At 58.4% G+C, this 20996-nt stretch overlaps 1 protein-coding gene across 1 annotated transcript in view; it reads right to left on the bottom strand.

Moving 5' to 3' along the window:
- Positions 1–19080, bottom strand: part of PLXND1 (plexin D1) — a 51848-nt gene extending 32768 nt beyond the window's left edge. Inside the window, exons 1-2 of the mRNA XM_050781564.1 lie at positions 17770–19080; positions 1532–1708 (exon numbers count right to left, since the gene is read on the bottom strand). Of these exons, the coding sequence (XP_050637521.1) occupies positions 1532–1708; positions 17770–19080 (1488 nt within the window). The remainder of the gene's footprint in view (positions 1–1531; positions 1709–17769) is intronic.
- Positions 19081–20996: the final 1916 nt, after the last annotated feature.

Genomic DNA, 20996 nt, shown 5'->3' with positions numbered 1-20996 from the left:
CTTCCCGTTCCCCTTCTACCAATGCACGCATGAGGCCCAGAAGCCTGTACGTACCAAGTCAAAATTACCTTCTCCCTAGGCTTCCACGGGCTTTGTCCCAGACTGAGACACCCCTGTCCCAGGTGGCCTCCTGGCGGAGCCTTGTAGGGGCTCAGGCCACTGCCTGTACCCACCCCTATGTCCAGGCATCCAGTGGACACTCAATTCATTTCTACTCCTTCAATCATTTATTGAGCACCTACTGTGCCCCAGGGCCTGTGCTGGGTGTGGCGATTTAAGGCCCGAGCAGGGCAGGGTTGGCTAGAGACAGAGGCCACACTGTGCAGGGTGGTGGGTGAGAGGCTCCTGGCCGTGGCGGGGTGTGGGCTGTGGTCCAGCTCCCACTGCGTGAGTCTGGAGGGCAGTCATTTCCCTCTCAGAGCCTCAACGTCTTCATCTGTGGCAATGGAATCGTGCCTCTGCCTCCCTTGCAGGGGTGTGAGAATTAAGTGAGAGGATGCCCTTTAGGCTCTGGGTAGACAGTGGGTGCCTAACAACTGCAGCCTCCTGGGCGTTGAGGGTGGGGTTGGGGCCTGGCTCATGTTCCCAAGCCAGGACACTGAGGCTAGGAGGGAAGAAGAAATTGCCCCCAGGTCACAAAGCTGGAAGCGGCAGAGCCAGACTCCAAATGTGAGTATCTGACCCCAAACCACGAGCTCCATTGGCGAGCCCCACCTCTGTGCTCTCCCCAGCCGCAGCAGTGGGGTCCTGGGACTCCACTCCCCATGCCCACCCAGCCCACAACATCTGCCCAGGCAGTGGGTTGGGGGAGCTTGGGTGATCGGATCTGAGCAGTTAGGCCGGGCCTGGTGCATGAATAGAGTGGTGGCGCTTAGCTGAGTCTCCCAACAGGGAGCAGGAGAGGTGGCTGGGTTGGGGGCAGGTCCAGGGCTGCACCTGGGGGTCTGGCCCAGGCTCCACCATGTCTGTCCTGCCCCAGAGCAGGGAAACCAGATTCTGTGCATCTCCTCCCAGCTCCAGGAATCTCAGGGCCACGGGCTAGGGTACAGTTAACTCCAGACACCAGTCACCCTGGGACAGGGTGGCTGGCAGGACTCAGGAGGAGAAATGAATGAGCATTCCTGCTTACCAGGCTGGGGTCTTACCTTGCCAAAGCCCCATAACAGCTTACAGCCCTTAATAGACAGGAAAACTGAGGCCTAGAGAGAGAATATGTGCTGCCCAAGGTCAAAGGGCCAGCAAATGGCAGAGCCCAGACATTTGAACTCAGACCCATACGGTTTCAAAGCCCCGGTCTTAGAGCCTGTGACAGAAGCACCCTCTCTGAGCCCTGGTTTCCCTCCTCTGTATAGACACCACCTATATTATGAACAGTAGTGGCAAAAACAGACTTGCAAAATACTTTGTAAACTGTAAAGTGCTAGGTGAATGGGAGAAAACAAAGGGTCAGGCTGGACCTGTAGCAGCCCTGTGTACAGACTGACACTCAGCCAACCCCCAGGGGAGCCTCCCGCCCCCACCCCCTCCCTACCTTGAGGAGCCGCCCATTGACCGTGCCTAGGAAGACCGCTGTGTAGTTGTTGACGCTGGCCACGGCCACGGAGGTGAGGCCCGGGGCACGGAACACGGGCGTGGCCTTCAGGGGCTGCAGGATGGATAGCGGGTGCTGCAGGTGAGCAGCTCCACAGTCCAGCTGCTCCGGCTGGAGCTGGAAGAGGAATGGCACGTTAGATCCCAGCTCCAAAACCTTCTCCGGCTCCCTGCCCGCACAGCTGGCTGGGATCTTAGGCCCTGGCATCAGAGCTTTCAAGTCTTGTTCCTACTTTATATCCCCAGTGCTGGGTTGAGGCCCAAACACAAACAGGACCCCATCCCCAAGCCCAGGCCTGCCCTGACCTCGGTGTTGGTTACAGAGCTGTCCCAAGGAGATGATGTTCAACGTACGTGGGAACCAGCAGGCAAGGGAACAAGGTCAGGTTTGATTTTAAAGAGTCCAGGGAGGCCGGCCAGGGTGAGAGTTATACCCCTACACCCTTGGGGCTGCCTCTCCTGGCCAGGCACAGCTGAGAAACGCAGAGGAGTCCATACCAGATGACCAGAGGCCACCGTCAGCCTCAGCTTACCCGCTGGCACCTAAGAGGTGTCCCTCTTGCCTCGGCTGTTTTCCTACAGCCCCGGCTGGCTCTGTGTCTCCACAGCAACCATGGGCTTTGCTCCTGCCAGATGTCTGCTCTGACCCCAGGACCACCACCATCCCAAAGCCCCAGCAGCTTGCAGGACTCCAGGTGGAGGCCTCCCTAAACTGCAGCCTTTCTTTCCCTCCCCAAGCACCTATCCCCTCATCTGCCCACATTACAGGGGGACAAACAGGCTGGGTGTGTCTGAATGCACAGTCTGTGTCCACATCAGCCCAGCATCACCCACGCCCTCCAGCAGCAAATCAGCTGCAGCTCACAGGGCAGTTGTGAGAGGTGATCCCGTGTCCGGGCTGTTCCCTGAACTTGCTCCTACCTTCCCTCCCTTCTCCTGGGTCTTTGTATGTTCAAAGGTTCCTGGTGCAATTTGCACAAAAATAGAAAACAGGCCTCCAGGAAGTGACCCTGAGACAGTAAGTGCAACTCCGCAAAGACGCAGGCACAGGCGTGGTGCAGAGGAGTGAAAAGGAGACACAGATATGTTGGACGGGATTGAGTGCATCCATCACGGCGTATCATCCAGGACAGAAGTCCCCATCCCGCAGTGACACCATCAGCGCATACTGATTACAAGAAAAGTCACAGGATGTCATGGGCCCATTTTAGTAAAACTGGTGCATAAGCAATAAATAGTCACAACAGTAGACATAATAACAGGCCGCATTTACTGGGAACTGACACTGTACCAGGGGTGCACTGACTCCCAGAAGCCTGGCAGCCCTGGGGGCCCTATCTCATAGACAGGGAAACTGAGGCTCAGAGGGGAAAATGGCTAACTGCAATGTCACGCCCCCAGGGCTGACCCAGGTTGCAGACATGAGCCCATGCCTCAGTTGCATTTGGACATCAGAGGCTCCGAGCAGGACTCAGGGAGGTCTCCGGAAGGCAGCGTTGGAACCATCTTTAGGGCAAAGCCTTAGAGATTTTTCTTTTTAAATTTCTTGTCTGTGCTTTTTGCAAGCGTAAGCCATCGATGATGTGCCTGCCTGGTTTTTGCACAAAGGCTCGGCTAGTTTTCAAAAGAAAGGACAGTGGGTCCTTCTGTGCTTAGGCAAATAAACACAGTTGCGGCCGGAAGGGCTTCCAGGCTGGGGCCGTTTCCAGCATGTCCCTGGAGGCCAAGCCCTGAGCCCAGAGGTGTGACGGGCTGGGGATGCCCTGGACCAACATACAGGAGGGAATGGTCTTCCAGAGGATGACAGCAGGTGACCCAGGCAAGGCACTTCACCTCTGAGCCTCAGTTTACTCAACTATAAAATGGGTACATCCACAGCGTCTTCCGCTCAGAGGCTGGGGTGAATCATTCATTTTAAAGTGTTCGCGGGGCCGGGCGCAGTGGTTCACGCCTGTAATCCCAGCACTTTGGGAGGCCGAGACGGGCGGGTCACGAGGTCAGGAGATTGAGACCATCCTGGCTAACACGGTGAAACCCCGTCTCCACTAAAAATACAAAAAATTAGCCGGGCGTGGTGGCGGGCGCCTGTAGTCCCAGCTACTCGGGAGGCTGAGGCCGGAGAATGGCGTGAACCCAGGAGGCGGAGCTTGCAGTGAGCCGAGATCTCACCACTGCACTCCAGCCTGGGCGACAGAGCGAGACTCCGTCTCAAAAAAATAAAAAAATAAAATATAAAGTGTTCGCACACACCGGGCGTGGTGGCATGTGCCTATAGCCCCAGCTACTCTGGAGGCTGAGGCTGGAGGATCACTTGAGTCTAGGAGTTCTGGGCTGTAGTGCGCTATGCTGATCGGGTGTCTGCACTAAGTTCGGCATCAATATGGTGACCTCCCGGGAGTGGGAGACCACCAGGTTGCCTAAGGAGGGGTGAACCGGCCCAGGTCGGTTAAAGCAGGTTAAAGTGTTTGCACAGTACATGGCCCACAGTAAGTGCCCAGAAAGTATTAGCCAATAGTACTGTGTTTCAGACATGATTGCTGCTTATGTTATTATTATTAAGTAAAAGTTACCCATGTTCAACTGCTGATCAAAAAAGAAGAAAATTCAGGGCAAATCATGCCTACCTTAAAGCTTTTGAGCAGCCATCCTCTCACCTGGACAGCCCTCCCAGTCCTCGTCATCTTCCAAGACCAGTCTTGCCTCCCACACTGACATTTCCTATCTGCTAACACAGCTGCCAAATGAGCCCTTTACAAATGCAAACCAGGTCTCCCCCAGTTCAAGCCCTCCCATGGTTTCCAGGATACTCAGAATAAATCCTAAATCCTAAATCCTCCCATGGGTCCCCTGATCTTCTAACTCCAACCCACACCCCCCTCGCCCTTGCTCCTTCACCCCAGCCACACTGGCCTCATTTCTGTGCCTCAAATATCACAAGTCCCTGCCTCAGGACCTCTGGCCTGGCCGCTCCCTCTGCCTGGGAAGCCATTCCCGAGAGTTGCATCATAGGCTCCTCCTCTCTCTCAGCACCAGCCCTGACCTACCCGACTCCATCCTGTGTGTGTTCCAGTTAGGGACAGCCCTGGAAGGTGGGTGCTGAGCGGTCTCCCCAGCTGCCCCAACCAGGCCGGGTCCCACCCCTCAGCAACCCTGCAGCTGCAGGGAAGAGGTGAGGTGGGCTCCTCACCACTGCAAGGGATGCTTTTCCTAGGGGCTAGGTAACTTTTTTCACGAATATGAATTACTTACATCATTTAAAAATAAGTTGTTTAAAATTAAAATTGTGAATCCCCCCTGCCACCAAGGGAACATAAGTTCTGGAAGGGGACACCAGGGAGGCCCCAGACGACACCTTTGGGCATACCCTGACATCCAGCCAGGGTGTGGTCCTGGGAAAAGGCGGACCAGGCGCCCAGCTCGGGGTGATCTATGTGCTAGGGCAGCAGGGAGAAGGGGAGCAGGGCAGGGGAGCTCGCTGGGAGCCGGCTTCCCCCACTCGCCCCGCCCCTGACTTTCACAAGCCATTAATTCTGCACCGAAGGAATTTTCTAAAAAGCCTTTCCCCCAGCTTTTTTTTTTTTCCCTTATCCTAAAATAAAATTTTTTAAAAAAATTTTAAAGGAGAAGTAAGCTGTCGGCTGCTCCGAAGGATCCGTGCTCCAAGGGGGAAGCTGATTCCCCAGCTGCCAGGGGAAATCACAAGGCAAACCGGCTCAAAAACGGAAGCCCAGCCTGGCGGGAAGTGCCGCCCCTGCTGGGGGAGGGGGATGCAGGCCGGGGGAGGGGAACACGGGACTCGGGACCAGACGTCCTGAGCATGCTGGCCTCGGCTGAACCCGGTCTCCAGGGGCAGTTAGCCTCACAGGCCCAAAATACCCCCCGACCCCAGCACCATCCTCGTTCAAGGCTAATGAGCATGAGTCTTTCCAAACTCAAGTTCTCCTGAGAGCAGGGAAGGCTCGGTTATCCCAGCAGCGCCCTTCAAGTCACAGGGCCATCTTTCCCTCACACAAAGCTGGTCAGACCCTCCCCACCTACAAACCGGCTCCCGGTTGTCCTTGGGATCAAGCCCCAGCTCTCCAGCCTCACATTCAAGGCCTTTGTGCCCCAGCTCCTGCCAGCTCCCAGGCTTCCAGTCTCGCTCCTCCCTCTGCCCCACCCGCTGTGCCCACCACATCAGTCTCGGCAGGTCCTGGAACATGCCCACACCTCACACCTGGGGCTCTTGTGCCATTGTAAATGTCCCCTCAGCAGCCAATGCCTGTCCCATGCCTCTGAGCCATTCGAACTCCCCTTGGCACTTCAGCGCCCCGTGTCTGGACCCATGCTGTTCCCTCTCCAGGCATGCCCAGATGGCCGGTTTTCAAGATGTGGCTCAGCCCCCCAACTCCTGTGATGGCGCTGTGCTGGTCACCACTCCCACACTTCCCATGGTAGCACATGCATGACATTCTCCAGCATGGAGCCTGTGCTCTGGAGGGAATGTTTACAAAAGAAAGGAACCTAATTTTGACTAAAGTGTGAGTGACTGTATTCAGCTGCTTTCTGTCTAAGTGGAGTGATTGAGAGCAACACAGCCACGCTGGGTGCTGGAGAACTGAGGGAAACGTATGCCTACTCTGCATGTGGCAACAAAGGGAGGAGGGTATTCAGGTCCAGGCAACACTAGCTGCTAGCTTCAGTTCCTGTAAAAACCTCACTTTATCCCTCTCTCACATGGGATGAGCAACCACTGCTGGTCTTGGCCCTGTTTTGAGAGCAGGATGCGCCCTCCCCCTCCAGCTGGCTCCCTCCTGGGGCCAAAGCTCTGCTCTGCCCACTCTCCCATTAAAACTCTGACATATTGATTTTACTACCAGCTGTAATTGTGTTGACTTTCTCTCCCCAGGAAGCCAGTTGGAAGGACAGTTTCAAGAGCCTGGCTTCTCAGGCCTCACATCCTGCCACAGACCCACCGCAGGTGGCACTATGAAAAGGATGCGGCATTAACAGTGGGTGCTGTGGCAGGTTGCAAAATCCAGCGGTTCCGTCCCAGGTACAGACTACACGGCTACTATACTGGCTGTGGAGGCTTTGCGCTTGAGAAGTGAGGGCACCTTCCTGCCTCAAGTGTTTGACTGTTTATGATCCTGGGAAAGTCAGATTTCCTTGCCACAGAGCTGAAATTAGCCGCAGAGCTGAAAGCACACGATCACTTTGGGGTATTAAGACTGCAGGGTGGGCCAGGCGCACAATGGCTCACGCCTGTAATCCCAGCAATTTGGGAGGCGGAGGTGGAAGGATCGCCTGAAGCCTGAAGGTCAAGGCTGCAATGAGCTATAATTTCACCACTGCACTCCAGTCTGGGTGACAGAGACCCTGTCTCAAAAAAATAAAAGTAAAAAGACTGCAAGGTGACCGTAGCTCAATACATCCTGGCCGGGGATTGGGCTGTCTGGACCCCCCAACTCCTCCTCCCAAAGCTGAGCTCCTTCCCATTCATCCTTTGCGGCAGCCAAAGAGAGCTTTTAAAATTGCAAAGCGCTTGATGCAACGTGGGCTCCTGGAAAAGAAAGCAGACCTTCGCGGAGTGCAGTCTGGAGTTTAGTTGGGAGTAAAGAACAAATGTTGGCTTCTTAGTTTTGACAAATGCACCACGGTAATGGTAAGATGTTAGCAATGGGAGAAACTAGGGGACGGGTATACAGGAACTGTCTGTACTATCTTTGTAACTTTCCTGAAAATCTAAAATTATTCCAAAGTAAAAAAGTTTATTTTGTAAAAAAAAAAAAAAAAAACTCACAAAGCAGGTCACATCTCCTGTGCAGCTCAACAGCTTCCCATGGTTCCCTAGTGCTGTCAACGCAAATCCAAACTTTGCTCCTGGGCCCCTAAAGCCCCACTCAATCTGGCCCTGACCTCTGTGGCCCCCGTCCCTGCCAACTCCCGTCCCTGCCAACTCCTCCCTTAGCTTGGACAGCCCAGATAGGGCCAGTCCTCCTGGGCTCCCCTGAGTGGAGCCCATGTGGCATGGGCTCAGTGGTGGCCCATGGACTGTGTCCAGTCTCAGTCCAGCAGCCCAGCCGCACACAGCCAGGCCAGAGTATGAAGCCACACCTGTGACTCCCAGACCCCAGCTCCTTCCACTTCAGCACGCGCTGCCTCTCAGAACACTGTGCAAGCTGACACCTCCGCTGAGAGTAAACTGAGGCAAGGAATGAGCCACGTGCCCACTGTGTGCCAGCCCTGGGAGGGGCAGGACGGACTCGGTCCTGGGTGGCCTCTGGCAGCAGCCCCCATGCCAGGGAGGAAACCACCTGCTGCTGAGAAAGGAAATACCAGCGCCTTCAGGGGTGACCAAGAGGCTTCCTGGAGGGGCCGTGGGGAGAAGATGGCCAACCAGGCCTAGCACCATGGTCAGGAAGCCTGGCCTTAGCCACAGAGGAAAAGCAGCCTGGAGGAGCATGTCGGGGAAACCAAGGCACAGAGAGGAGCAGAGACTTCAGACAAACGGCAAAGGACACAGCAGCTCCGGCAGACCCTTTGGGGAGGCCTGCCTTGGTTTCCCTGACCCCTCTGGAGGAGATGCGTCACCCAGCTCCAGGGCTCTGAGGTTATTCAGGCCAGCTGGACACCATCTGGAAGGGATGGAGCCAGCCAGTCAGGCTGCCCTGAGGACCGCCACACAACCTGGGCATGATCTGCCCACCCGCCCCAAACAAGCGGAAGAACAAGCCTGGAAGGCCAAGCCCTAGGCTTAGGTCACAGGACTGGCTGGATTAAGGACCTACTGTGTGACAGACACTACAGCTACTGGGGGCACCTTATAGCGCGCGCGCGTGCACACACACACACACACACACACACACACACACACTTGCTGTGTACCCATTTTACAGATGAGAAAACTGAGGCTCATGACTGCTAAGTCTCACAGCTCTGATCTCACTGTGGGATGCACCATCCCCTCTGAACCTCAGCCTCCACATCTGTAAAATGAGACAGCAACAGCACCCACCACCTGGGGCTTATGGAAGGACTGAGCTCATAGGCGCCTTCAATGCTAAGCACTGTAGGTGCTCAATAAATGTTCCCAATTATCTACGCAGGCCACAGAGCAGAGGCTCGGGAGCTCCCGAGGACAGGGACAAGCCACTCCACCGCTTCCTGAAGTCAAAGCATCCGAGGCTGGATTGGCCACACCGCCCTCACCAAGGACGTAGTAGTGGGAGCTCTGGCCTCGGCCTGTCTGCCCTGGCGCCTGGGAACCACCGCCACAGTCGCTGACTCAAGCAGCCATTGTTTAGTTAGCTGGACACAGCCCCCAGACACCCAGCTCCCCCTTCTTGAAGCTGTTTCTCATTCCGGCCCAGCCTGGCCCCATTTCCAGCTCCCCGCCCCCTGAGTCCCAGAGGAGCACAGAGTGGGATGGGCAGGCAGCGGCTCTTCCCTGGCCCAGGGAAAAGGCTTCCCTCCCCCCAGCAGGAGGGGCAGAGCACGAAGCCAGTCTCTCCAAGCCCTGGAACAGTTTCCCTCCCAGCTTCCTCCCCTGAAGGGACTCCAGTCCAAGAGCCAAGAAATAGCTGCCTCTCCAGGGAACACTGGCACTTCCCTCCTGGGGTTGGGAGGTCTTGGAGGTTCGATCTCACACCCTCCTCCCCAGCCCCTGGTCTCCTGCGGGTCCAGCTTGTATGCCTGGCCGCAGGCTGTGCTCTGCAGCAGGACTCTACCGCTGGTCCCAGAGTCATCGCACGACCGCTGTGGACACGGCCAAGAAGGCAGGGCTGCTTGCAGCCTTGCGCAAACATCTCCGGGCTGGATTCCATGTGCTGGGGACACAGAGGTGACAATGGGGCCCTCTCTCCAGCTGCCCACATCCCAGCTCAGAGGCCCAGCCCCAGGATGGGGAGGGACAGCTTTATCACAGTAACAGTAGAGTGACAGTAGCAAGCAGCTGTGTGCAGTCTGCTTTGTGCTGAGACCTCTTTCTGTATTATCTCATTCAACCCTCATCACACCCTGAAAGAGCTGATGCTGCTTTATAGTAAAGGAAACTGAGGCACAAGAGTTGAAGTGATTTGCCCAGGGGCACACAGCCGGAACGGCTAGATCCAAGCCTCCAGTGCAGGCCAGCAGGCTCCATACCCCTGCCCTTAACCACAGCCTCCCCACCCGCCGCTCTGCCGGGAGTCACCAATGGCTGCTGGGAAATCAGCTGCTTGGAGCTGGAAAAACCCTGGGTTTCGAGCTGGGGAAACTGAGGCCCATCAAGGTGATGGCCACTTCTAGAGAGCTCAGTCACCTCACAGAGAGTGGGCAGAGGCTGGAGAAGGGCACAGGCAAGAGGGTTTGGCCACTTTCCTAGGCCTGGCCTCCACCCCAAGGCTTTTGCCGGCGCCCACTCCCCCCGCCCCCATTATTTACCCATCAGAGCATAAAGTGCTACGTGATTAACGCCCCACTGGGGCCTTGCCGGGCCTCGTAATGGAGCTGCGAGTTTCCCTCCCCCTCTAGTGCATGATTTATCAAGTTTCAGGGTAAAGGACGGTGGACTGGGCGGGGAGGGCCCCCGCTGGTGCTGGCCCCCAGATCTTGACTACATCGAGTATCAGCTGAGCAGGGCGGAGCAGGGCCCCTGCCACTGGACGCCTGTCTGGGCAGCCTGTTTGGTTTGGTCCTGGCTCAAACATGGCCTTTGGAAAGAAGAAAACGGCTGCACTCGGCGGGCAGTGAGGATCCAAGTCCACGTGGCTGGCACTCAGAGACTTTCTGGGCCTGTCCCTACTCGGGAACCGGCTGGTTTCCATGGCAATCCCCACATGGCTGTCAGAGCTGGAGAGGCCCTCGGGAGTCACCTGGTCCAGACACAGTGGGGACTCCGGGTGAGCGCCTGTGCCTCCAGATCCTGCCAGTACCTGGCAGGGCCAATACGGACCAGCAGCCACAGGGTCCCTTCTGGAACCAGATCGGCCATGTCTCTCCTTTCCCCAAGGCCCTGCTGGCTCCCCACAGCCCACAGGACAGCATCCAAGTCCTCAGCCTGCAGGCAAGGCCCAGCACACTCTCAGCTTCCCCTAGGCCTGCTACCCAAGCCACATTCCAACATCTCTGAGCCTTTGCCCCCACCGTGTCCTCTGCCTGGAATGTCTTCCCCAGCCCCATCTGTCAAGTGCTGCTCCAACCTCCCCTCCTCTGGGAAGCCCTCCCGCACTCCTCTGATGAGCTAGTCAGCGTGCAGCACCTGTCTGTTGTCATGCCCTCCTCCCTCGCCATTCTTGGGGCTCCTGGAGAGTGTCCGATTTGTCCCTCTTGGGAGCTGTCCTATAACAAGCTGAGCCTCCTCCCATACTCACACACTCTAGAGAGCCTGGACGAGCATGCGATGTTACCAAGGAGGTGCTGGCCTCTGGTGTGTGAAGGTGGATATAGCTACAGGCCCAGTAGCAGGAGTCCACACCAGGGGGTCGTCCCAACCCCAGCCCAGGACCATGATGGGTGCTGGGGCTGGGCAGCTCTGCAGGCCACCCTGAAAGGCCCTCACTGCTTCTCACAGGGGCCTCGGCGGGGGCAGAAGTTCCCTGGGTCTCAGTTTCCTCATCTTTAAAATGGGCCCATTCACCCCTTCCAACAGCCTCTGGTTCACACCTCTTCGGTCAAAGTTTTTGGAGGAATGAGGGATCACAGGTGCTGCAGCCAGAAGCCTGCTCCACCTGGAGCACCACAGTCACCCACCACAGTGCGACCTCAGGCAAGATGCTTAACCCTTCTGGGCCTCTGCTTCCTCTTCTGTAGACTGGGGATAACACTCATTTCATTCAACTTCGGGGGGATTAAAAGATATGTAAAGTGCTCTGCAAAGGGCCAACACAGAGAAAGTTCTCAAGCAACAACCACAGTAGCTATGACATGACGGGGCAGCTCTGATGTCAGAGGGAAGGCTTCCTTGCCACTTCATGGCCCAACTCCAGAGTCGAAGAATGGAGGCCCAGGAAGGGGAAGGGACCACTCTCTCCCGGGGCTCCTGCCCTCCCGCTCCTGTACCAGTACATGCCATGTGCCTTTGTTCATGGCAGCAACCAGGACATGGAACCCAGCTGGTTTCCTTAATCTCCATGGAGACCGGGAGTCACAGGCGGGTGAAGCGGACTTTGCAGAGGGTGTTTCTGCAGGGCCCCAGGCAGCATGGCCCTTGATGAATGCCGCCAGGCCACCCCAGTCTTCCCTGCACTGAGCCCACTTTACAGATGGGGAAATGGAGGCTCCGAGAAGGGATAGGACTTTCCACAGCCAGGAAGGGGCAGAGGCAGGATTTGAATCTGGGAAGTTGGCCCCAGGGTCCTGCACTCACCTAGCACTGTGCGCCTGCCTGGCTGTGGAAGGCCTTACTGTGGGCATATCCAGGACGCTGACAGATCCTCCACTCACCCTCCTGGGTGGACCATCATTCACCCTGACCATTGAACCCACATCTCTCATTTGCACACCCAAAGGGCCAGGGGCTCACTCCTTCCAGAGGCCAATGATCGCATTTTCAGACAAATGCAACTAGATGTTCCCTGCCTCCCCCGACTTCCTCAGGAGGCTGGGTCAGCCCCTACCCTCAGTGTGTGGCCTGGCCTCTGCAGATGCCCCAGCCAGCCTGAGTCACTGCTGTCACAATGGGCCCTGCCTGAATCTCTATGGCTCAGCCGGAGGGGGAACTGCAGAATTCCCCGCCACAGAGAGCTCCCAGCTCACCAGCCACCCGGAAGCGGACTCCTGCTTCTATCTGCGGATCCAGACCCCCACTCCCCAGCTGTGTGAGCCAGGGCAAGTCACTTCCTCTCTCTGGGCCTCAGTTTCCCCTTCTGTAAGCTGGGGATGATGATGATGCACTGTCTGCCTGACCAGGGGAGGGGCAGCCATGAGGTCAACCACATAGATGCTTGTAAAAGCCCTGCAGAGTGTGAGCTCGGCGGCGGTTTTTATTCACTCCAGGGAGCCCACAGGCCTCTTGCCCTCAACACAGTGCTGCACTGGACTCCTCAGCCCGGGCACTAGAGCCCACTCTCTCCATCTCAGCCTCTGTGCTGCGGCTGGGACAGCACCCGACGCACCCTCACTGAGCCCGTGTCTCACTCACCCATGCCTGCCTTCAGGCCTTATTTGATCTCATCTCCTTCAAGGCCCGGACCCTCCCTCCTCTGAACCATTTTTTTCTGTCCACTGAGGCCAATTTTTTCTGGTGTCTTTTCTCCCTCTTGATACTAAAACCTGTGCCTGCCATTTCCTGGGCACTGCATGTGAGATTTTATTTTATGTATTTATTTTTTATTATGGGCAGCTCCTAAGCCAGAGTAGGCTGAGAGAGCCACCCCTGAGATTTTAATCTACCCACATGCTAGGAGGGAGGCATAAGACCTGTTTTATAATGAGAAAGAATGAGGCCCACAGAGGGTAAATGACTGGCCCTGGCACTCACAGCTTATAGGCTGTATGCCCACGTACATACTGGGGGTCGCGATACTCTCAGGGCTGGGAGGGATGTCTCCTGGTCCAAGCCCTATCTGTGTCTCCAGGCCAGTCATCTCAGCCAACCCTCCTAGAACCCCCTCTCCTAAATCCTGACAAGTGTCTCTGCTTGCACCCTTGGTCACTGGGAGCTCACTCCCAGCCCCCAGCCCAAACCCAAATGTAAAGCCCATCTTGGAAGCTCTCTCTCCCTCCGCCCCCACCTGGCATCTCAGCCCCTAAATTGGTGCAAAAAAATGCCTTCTTGACGACGTGCACCCACCCACCGCATGCCAGTTTAAAACTGCCTGATTTTTTTTTTCCACCTTTACTATAAAAAGACACCTTGAAAATGCTGCACTGACATTTGCCTGTTGGTATTCCTTTTGTTTTAAAAATACAAATATTACGGTCATTCATAGGTTGGGGAGAAAGACTTGGGAAAGGAAGGTAGACTCAGCCTGCCCCACCTTGCTGGGTGACCCTGTGCCTCAGTTTCCCCGACCAGTGGCACTCAACAACTTCCCAACTGGCTTGCACTCCAAACAGGCTGTGATTTGAGGAAAGGGATCCAAGCTCCACGAAATGGAGGCGAATTTCTTCACTCCCTTTCTCTCAAAATATCTTAACTGCCCCAAATACGTTGAAAACAATCAGGGACAAAGTTGGGGACTTCTGAGGGCTGCAGGGACCGAGGTTCTCTATCTCTGGCCGCACACTTCAGCGGCTTCTCCCTTTGGGTTCTCAGGAAGAAGGCGAAGGGCAGAGGGCAAGTCCTGCCAGCTGGGAACCCAGACTGTGGGAGGCCATCCTGACCCAGGCTCTGGAGTTGTGGGCGGCTCGAGGGATTCCTGCCAAGCCCCAGGGTTCTTCATGAGACCCTCAAGCAGGAGCGAGAGGCTGGGTTTCCAAAGGCCTGGATGAGCTGCCTCACTTGCAGGTCATTCGGCCCTGGGGTCCTGCCCCGCGTGTAGCCCCACCCAAGCCACCTAGTGCCAGTGCCAGAGAAATCTGGCCAGATGGGACCAGGAGAAAAAAGGATTCTAGGCCCCTGGTGCTCCCCAGACCAAACTCATCCTCTTCCCCAGAGGTACCACATCACATGCCCCATCCCATGGGCACCAACATTTATCCTGTTGCTGAGCCTGACTTTGGGCAACTTTCTGCTCCTCCATCCCATCACTCCCCACCGCTGGGGCTGCATCCCAGCCCCCAAATCTGTCCAGAGCTCACCTGCCACCCTCCAAGCCCTCAGCATTGCTGCAGACCAGGCCAGCCGTGTCTCCAGAGAACAAGGCCGGCCCCATCTCCCCACTGCCATCTGGCACCCACCACAGAGCCTGGCACACAGTAAGTGCTCAAGGTATATTTGTGACTGAGTGAAGGAATCCATTCCTGGGAGGCAGCTTCAGCCTCCCAACCCCTCTCCCTCCTCCATTGCTCCTTCTCACCCGCTACCTAGGGGCTTTCTAAAATAATATTTAGAAGAATTGCAGTCATTGCAAACAGGTGCCAGGTACATAAATGATCTCATTTAATACCCCCAATAGCCCTCAGAGGCAGGTATTCATGAGCATTCCTCTTCTGCAGCAGGGAGACTCAGGTGCCCGCTGAGACCACGCCACTCCTCCGGCTAAAACCCTTCACGGCTCCCAGGGCTCCAGGAAAAAGTCCAGGCTCCCCAGGACAGTCTCCCCGGGCCTCCCTGGCCTTTGTGTCATGTGCTTCCCACTCTACTCACCGGGCCACGCAGACCCCCTCAAGCCCACTTGCCCGTCCTACCTCTAGGCCTTTGCACAGGCTGCTCCCTTAGCCTGGACCCCTTTCGTCTTCTCCGGCCTCACCTGGCTGCCTCCCGTTCCTCTGCCCCCTCCACTGTGCTCCCTCCACCCTCATTCTCCCTTTGCAGCACACATTGCCCTGTGTATAAGTGCCTGGTCACACATCTGTCCTCGGCTCACCTGCCCAGCCCATAAGAGTAGAAACAAAGTGAGTTGCCATTGGTTCCCCAGGGCACAGCATGGGGCTGGGCTCACAACAGAGTTACTAAATGTCTATGGGGCTAGAAGTAGGAGATGGTGGGGTTTTTACGGCTGCAGAACAAGCCAGATTAGGTGACTGCTCTCCAGGACCAAGCAGAGACTGTGCTAATAATGTCCTCCAGAGTAATAACAAGAAGAGCTGCCATCTGCTTAGTGCTTGCTGTGTACTGGGTACACTCAGCTGCATTTATCAATTCATTTAGTCCTTAAAACAATGCTTTGGGATAAGGGTTGCTTTTACTGTCCCCACTTCACAGATGAAGAAACTGAGGCCCAGAGAGGTTAAGTTCCTTGGCCAAGGTCACACAGCTGGGAAGTGACAAAGTGGGACTTGAACCCAAGCAGCCTGATGCAAAGTCTAGGTTCTGAATCTGTCCCTGTGTAGCTGGCAACAGCCTGGAGCAAGAATAATCATCCCTCCCCCACCCCTGCCCATGCTAGAGGCCCAGAACGGGGACCTTGAGCACCTCTGGGAGATACCACCAAGTGGCACTGGCCTGTGCCCACAGCGGGCACGGGGAAGAAGAGAAGGGTGTGGAAAACAGGGAGGGTGACCAAGGAAGGCCGCAGCCGGAATCTGTGGCCTTGGGGTGGGGAAGAGGCCCTTGGCCACTCTGTCCTGGGGTTGTGTCCCTGGAGAGGCCCTGTCCCCTTAGGTAGAGAAGCCCCAGCCCCCCTCAGCTGGGTGAGTCACTGCACCGAGGGACCAGACCGTGGGAACCAGAACAGTTCTTGCCAGAGGGGGAGGGAACCCTGGGCTGGCCTGAGGAATCCCACAGATCAGCTCACACCAAAGGGCCCGGACACAGGGCCTGAAACTACTGGAGGAAGGCCCTCAGCCCACAGGACACTTCTCTCCGTGCAGCGACTCCCCACTGAGACCCCCAGTGCCAAACACAGGTGCTTGGGAGATGAAGCTCTGGGGTGGAGATGGTGGATGAACCAACCATGGCACTGGGCAAGCAGCCCCACCACCCATGGACTGTCTGCTCTGCTCACCCACTGTGACCTTTACTTTCAGGGTGGCCAGCCAGATGGTGGGCAGTCATGGGAGCCCGACCTCGACCTCAGAAGAAGGAATCTGCATTTTCTCAAAGCCCCAGTGTTGGGCCCACCCACAGGAGAATGGTTAATCTCATGAAATTCTTGTCACAGCCACGGAGAAGGGACAGGGTGGGGCCCCAAGAAAGGCTCGGGATCACCACGAGAAGGCTGAGTTCTGAATTTTGCTGATGGAGATGCAGCTTCCTAAGGGAATGGCAGGCAGTGGAGCTGAAGCGGGCTCCCCAGACTCAGATGGGTGGAGGGTGTGGGAAAGGCCCCAGTGTCATTCTGGAGCCTCATTCCTCAAGGTGAACCATGGGGATGAACTGACTCGGCTCCCAAAGCCAGTGTGAGGAGCAATCCCTTGCCATGAACTTCCTTTAGGGGAACCATACCAAGTCCCCTCCCATACCCTTGTCATGTCAACACACATGCTGATCCTCTCAACCTGGCCCGCCTTGCTACTGTCCAACCCAGCCTCAGACACCTGGGCCCCATACCCGCCTGGACTCCTCCTCATTCCCCACTGAGCCCCACGGCCCTCTCCTGCCCCCAAAACACCCCTGTTCACATCCCTCCATTCTCCTGGCCCTGGCATCTGCCCACCCCAGCTGCCTGGGACTCCCCCAAAACACACACACTCTAAGATCCAAGTCCAGAAGGCAGCAAAGGCTGGACGTTTAAAACATAGATGCTGAGGCCAGACAGGCTGGATTCAAATCCACCTCTACTAGTGCCCAACTGTGTGATCCTCAGCAAGTTACTTAATCTCTCTGCACCTGTTTCTTCATCTGTAAAATGTGATGAGAATAGAGGCTACCTGAGAGGGTTGTTCTGAGAACTGGGAATTGTGACATATGATGCCCCTGGCTGGCACTCCACAAGTGCTTTTGTTTACCCCAGACTCCCACACCTGGTACATACTAGGTGCTCAGGAAATAGTTGCAGAATAGGTGAATAAAAGTTGGCCTCAGGCACACACCTGTTTGCCAACCATGCGGCCTTCTCAGAGTACCGACTCAAGCCCAAATACCTGCGTCCCCTGCCACGCACGTCCCACTGCACACCCAGTTCTGTCCTGTTGTACCAGTGTCTCTGCAGTACACCTATCTGCCCTATGCGTCTTCAGGCCCCAGCTTGCTGGCACACAAGTCCATGCAGACATCTGCAGGGCCCTGTGTGCCTCCTTGCACACCTGCCACACCCATGCAGGCATCACCAACGTGCAATGGTAGCTCTGACAGGCTCACCCTGTGGCCCCAGAACACACATTTGGTCAGGTATGCAGTCAATTACTGCGCCCTCAGCATGCATCTGTGACCCCCACGTGCACACCTGAGCTTTATGCGCACCTGGGTACCTGTGGTAACTTGGACCCCTCCCAGTACGCCTAGGTATGCGCGCCCGTGAGCCAGCACTCACTTGAGTCCCTGCACTTGCCCACCTGGGCCATACAGGCGCCGGCAGTACTCCTCTGGGGACACCTGTATTCTTTCGTGCACACCTGGGTTCCCCGTACATCTGGGTCTCTGCGCGCTCCCACCTGTGACCCGCTCAGCTCACGACTCACTCGGTTCCCGCCGCCGCCCCCGCCGCCGCCCGCGCTGCCGCCGCCCGGGTGTACCTGGATGTTGCGCTTGCGCTCGCAGGCCGGCCCGGTGCCCTGCACCACGCTGTCGAGCACCGCCACCACGTCGGGCGCCGGTTCCACGAAGCAGGCGGTGCGCGCAGCGCGGATGGCAGCTCGCACGTCAGCAAAGCGGAAGGCGCAGAGTGCGGCCGGAGCTGCGCGGGCCGCGGGGGACCCCTGGGGCCGTTCGAAGACAGCAAAGAGCCGCTCCCGGGCTGGAAAGACCGACACCAGGCGGCTGTAGAGGTCGCCGCGGCCCGCGCCTCCCGCGCACTGCAAGCCCAGCTGGATGTAGGACTCGGTGAGCTTCTTGGCGTCGCTGCCGGCGCCGTGGGGCAGGCAGATGCGCGCCAGCAGGCTCCGCGCTTGGCTCTCCTTGTCGCCCGCGCGCGCCTCGCTGTTGAGCGCCAGGTACGCGTAGGGCTGTGCGCCCGGCGGCGGGTCGGGCGGGTGCAGGAAAGCGCTCACGAAGCCCAGCTTGTGCTGCTCCTTGGCGCCCTGCTTGATCTTGAGGATGTTGTCGTCGGAGGGGTTGAGGTCGAAGGTGAAGAGCTTGGCCAGGTCGCCGCGCGCGTCCAGGGAACGGATGGCGATCTCGGGCGTGTTCTCGAAGCGGTGGTCCTCCAGGCTGCGGTTGCGCGGGAAGAAGGAGCTGCCGTAACCGGTGTACGTGGCGCCCACCAGCAGGCGGCTGCCCCCCGCGCCCGCGGCGGGAGGCAGCACCAACCCCACGGTGGACGCGTTCGGGTGGTTGGCCGCCACGTTCAGCATGCTGGGGAACACCGTGACGGGCTCCGCGGGCGGCGCGGCGGGCGGGAAGCGCACGGCCACGGCCGAGATGTTGCCCCGGCGCCGCAGCTGGCAGAAGCCCTGGTAGATGGACCCGCACACGACCACCAGGCCCTGGCCAGGGTCCAGCTGCAGGATCTTGTTGTAGTTGTCCGTGAGGCGCCGCGGGTGCTCGCACGAGGCCTGCGGCAGCTGCGGAGCGTGACACAGCGGGCTGTCGGGCACCGGGCCGACGGCCGCTTCGGCCTCCAGGCTCAGGTTGGCGCCCGACAGCTGATAGAGGCGGTTGACGGCAGCCAGGTACACCGTCCCCGCCGCGCCGTCCAGGGCGAAGTTGTTGGTGGGCGTGGGCGAGGGGAACCGACGCTGGATCTCCAGGGCGCCGGCCCGCGCCGCCCCCAGGAGCAGCAGCAACAGCAGCGGCACCGGGTACTGCGGCGGCGTCGGGAACGGCTGGGGGCTGGCGGCGGCGGCCCGGGCGCTAAGGGGTGCGCCGCCCGCGGCGCGAGGAGCCATCCGGGCGTGCGCGGGCTGCGCGGCGCGGCGAGTGCATGGGGCGCGGCGCGGCCAGGAACCGGGAGCCCGGAGGCGGCGGGAGGCGGGGGGCGGGCCCGGGCCGCGAGGCGCTTCCTGCCCGCGCCAGCCGCCCCCGGCCCCGGCGCCCGGGCCCGGCTCAACCTCGCCGCGCAGCCCGGGGGCGGGGCGGGGGCGGCTACGCTGCGGACACGCCCTCACTCCCCGCCCCGGCCCCGCCCCGCCCCGGGGACCCCCGCCTGTCCCTGGCCGTCCCGGGCCCCGCCCCGCCGCCCGCGGGTCCCGCCGCCCGCGCCCTCCAGGACCCGCCCGCGGCCCCAGGGTCCCTCCCCGTAGCCGCCGCCGCCGTCGCTCGCTCTCCTCGCTATTTCCTCCCACTTGGCCGCTTGGCCTTCCTCGCCCGCTCCTGTTTTCTCTTTCCGCCCTCTCCCCCACCCCGTCTCTCCCTCTCTCTGCGTTTCTCGTTTTCTGTGTCTCTCCGTCTCTGTCCCCACCCCAAACTCCGCGCGTGTGGCGCTTCTCCGGGTTCTGCCTCTGCTGCTTCTCCCTCCGACTCTGCTTCGCTCTCCAGTCCCTGGCAGCCCCGCCCCCGGCCCTCTCTAGTTTCCTTCTCTCTCCTGCTCCGCTTTTCTGTCCCTGACGCTCGCTCCCTCTCTCCGTGGCTCCCTCTGCCTCCCTCTCGGACGCTCCGTCCCTCTCCCGGTCCCTCTGAGCTCCCCATTCCTTCTCCCTCTGCCTTCCCGAACCCTGTGTCGCCCCTCCACACTCAGCCTCCCTCCACCACCTTTCTCAGGCACTGTCCAGGCCTTCGCACCCCCAGGGCCAGCCAGTCGGGCCCCCAGGCCCCATAATCTGTCCCCCAAACCCCAGCCGCATGAAAGGGATTTACAAGTGGCAGGGCCAGAGGGACCAGTGCTCAGGGGTCAGACATATAAATGAGGAAAACATGGAGAGGGGAAATAGTTCCGGCCAGCGGCCCACAACAGATAGCCAGAGCAAGGCCTTGGTCCTGGAGCCCACAGTTGCCTCGTGTGGAGACCCAGCCGCACCCCCACCCCTGGCACCCCCGCCAGGCACTTTCCCTAACATCCTCCCAGGCTTAGTGGAAGATTAGTCCCACACAAGCCGGCACTGGGCAGGGTTCTTGATCTCAGAAGCAGCAGGTGGGCACTGGCGTTAGGGGCAGGCAGCCTGGTTCCGAGGTCACAGCCCTGTCAGGACCTTGCGCCGCGGCTGCTTCACTGGGGTGCTCACACAGGACTAGCCCGTGCCAGACGCTGTGCCAAGCACTTGCCATGTACGGGCTCTCTTTTTCCTCACAGATACCCTGAGGCTGTCGCTATTGGTAACCCGTCTTCCAGATATGGAAACCAAGGCTGAGGGGAAGGGACTGGCCCAAGATGCTCAGCTCATGAGGAGCAGTGTTTGAAAGCAAAAGCCCTTCAACTCCGGCCTCTCAGAACGGGGCCTCCTATCAGACCCCCAGCTGCCACAGGGTGTCCGGTGGGCCTCACTCTGAGAGTAGCGGGGCCTCATTTTCCTCTTTCCCACCCAACCAGGAAGGAAGGGCAGGAGTGTCTGTGTACCATGGGGCAGGCAGGAAAGGCTGGGCCTGCAGCCGCCCCCAACTTCCCTCAACACCCTCGCCTTCCTGCCATCCTGCCCGCGTTGTTCCAGACTCCTCAGCCCCGGTCTGGCCACTGCTTTGATGGCCGGGAGTGTTGAGCTGCGGGAAATTGGAGGCCCCCTCCCAGGCCCATCCACCCACCAAGAGCCACTCAGGGGACTGCCCATGGGACTGTGTCCCTGTCTCCCTCTCTGGATGGAGAAGGCGCACATCGTGCCATCCACGGGAGCCAACTGCAGAGCCCAGGGGGGTGCATGGGGCCTGCCTCCAC

Source organism: Macaca thibetana, chromosome 2 (genome assembly GCF_024542745.1).
Source record: "Macaca thibetana thibetana isolate TM-01 chromosome 2, ASM2454274v1, whole genome shotgun sequence".
In the NCBI taxonomy this organism is placed as follows: domain Eukaryota; kingdom Metazoa; phylum Chordata; class Mammalia; order Primates; family Cercopithecidae; genus Macaca; species Macaca thibetana.
Note: the sequence above shows the minus strand (reverse complement) of the source record. Positions and strands in the feature narration are given on the sequence as shown.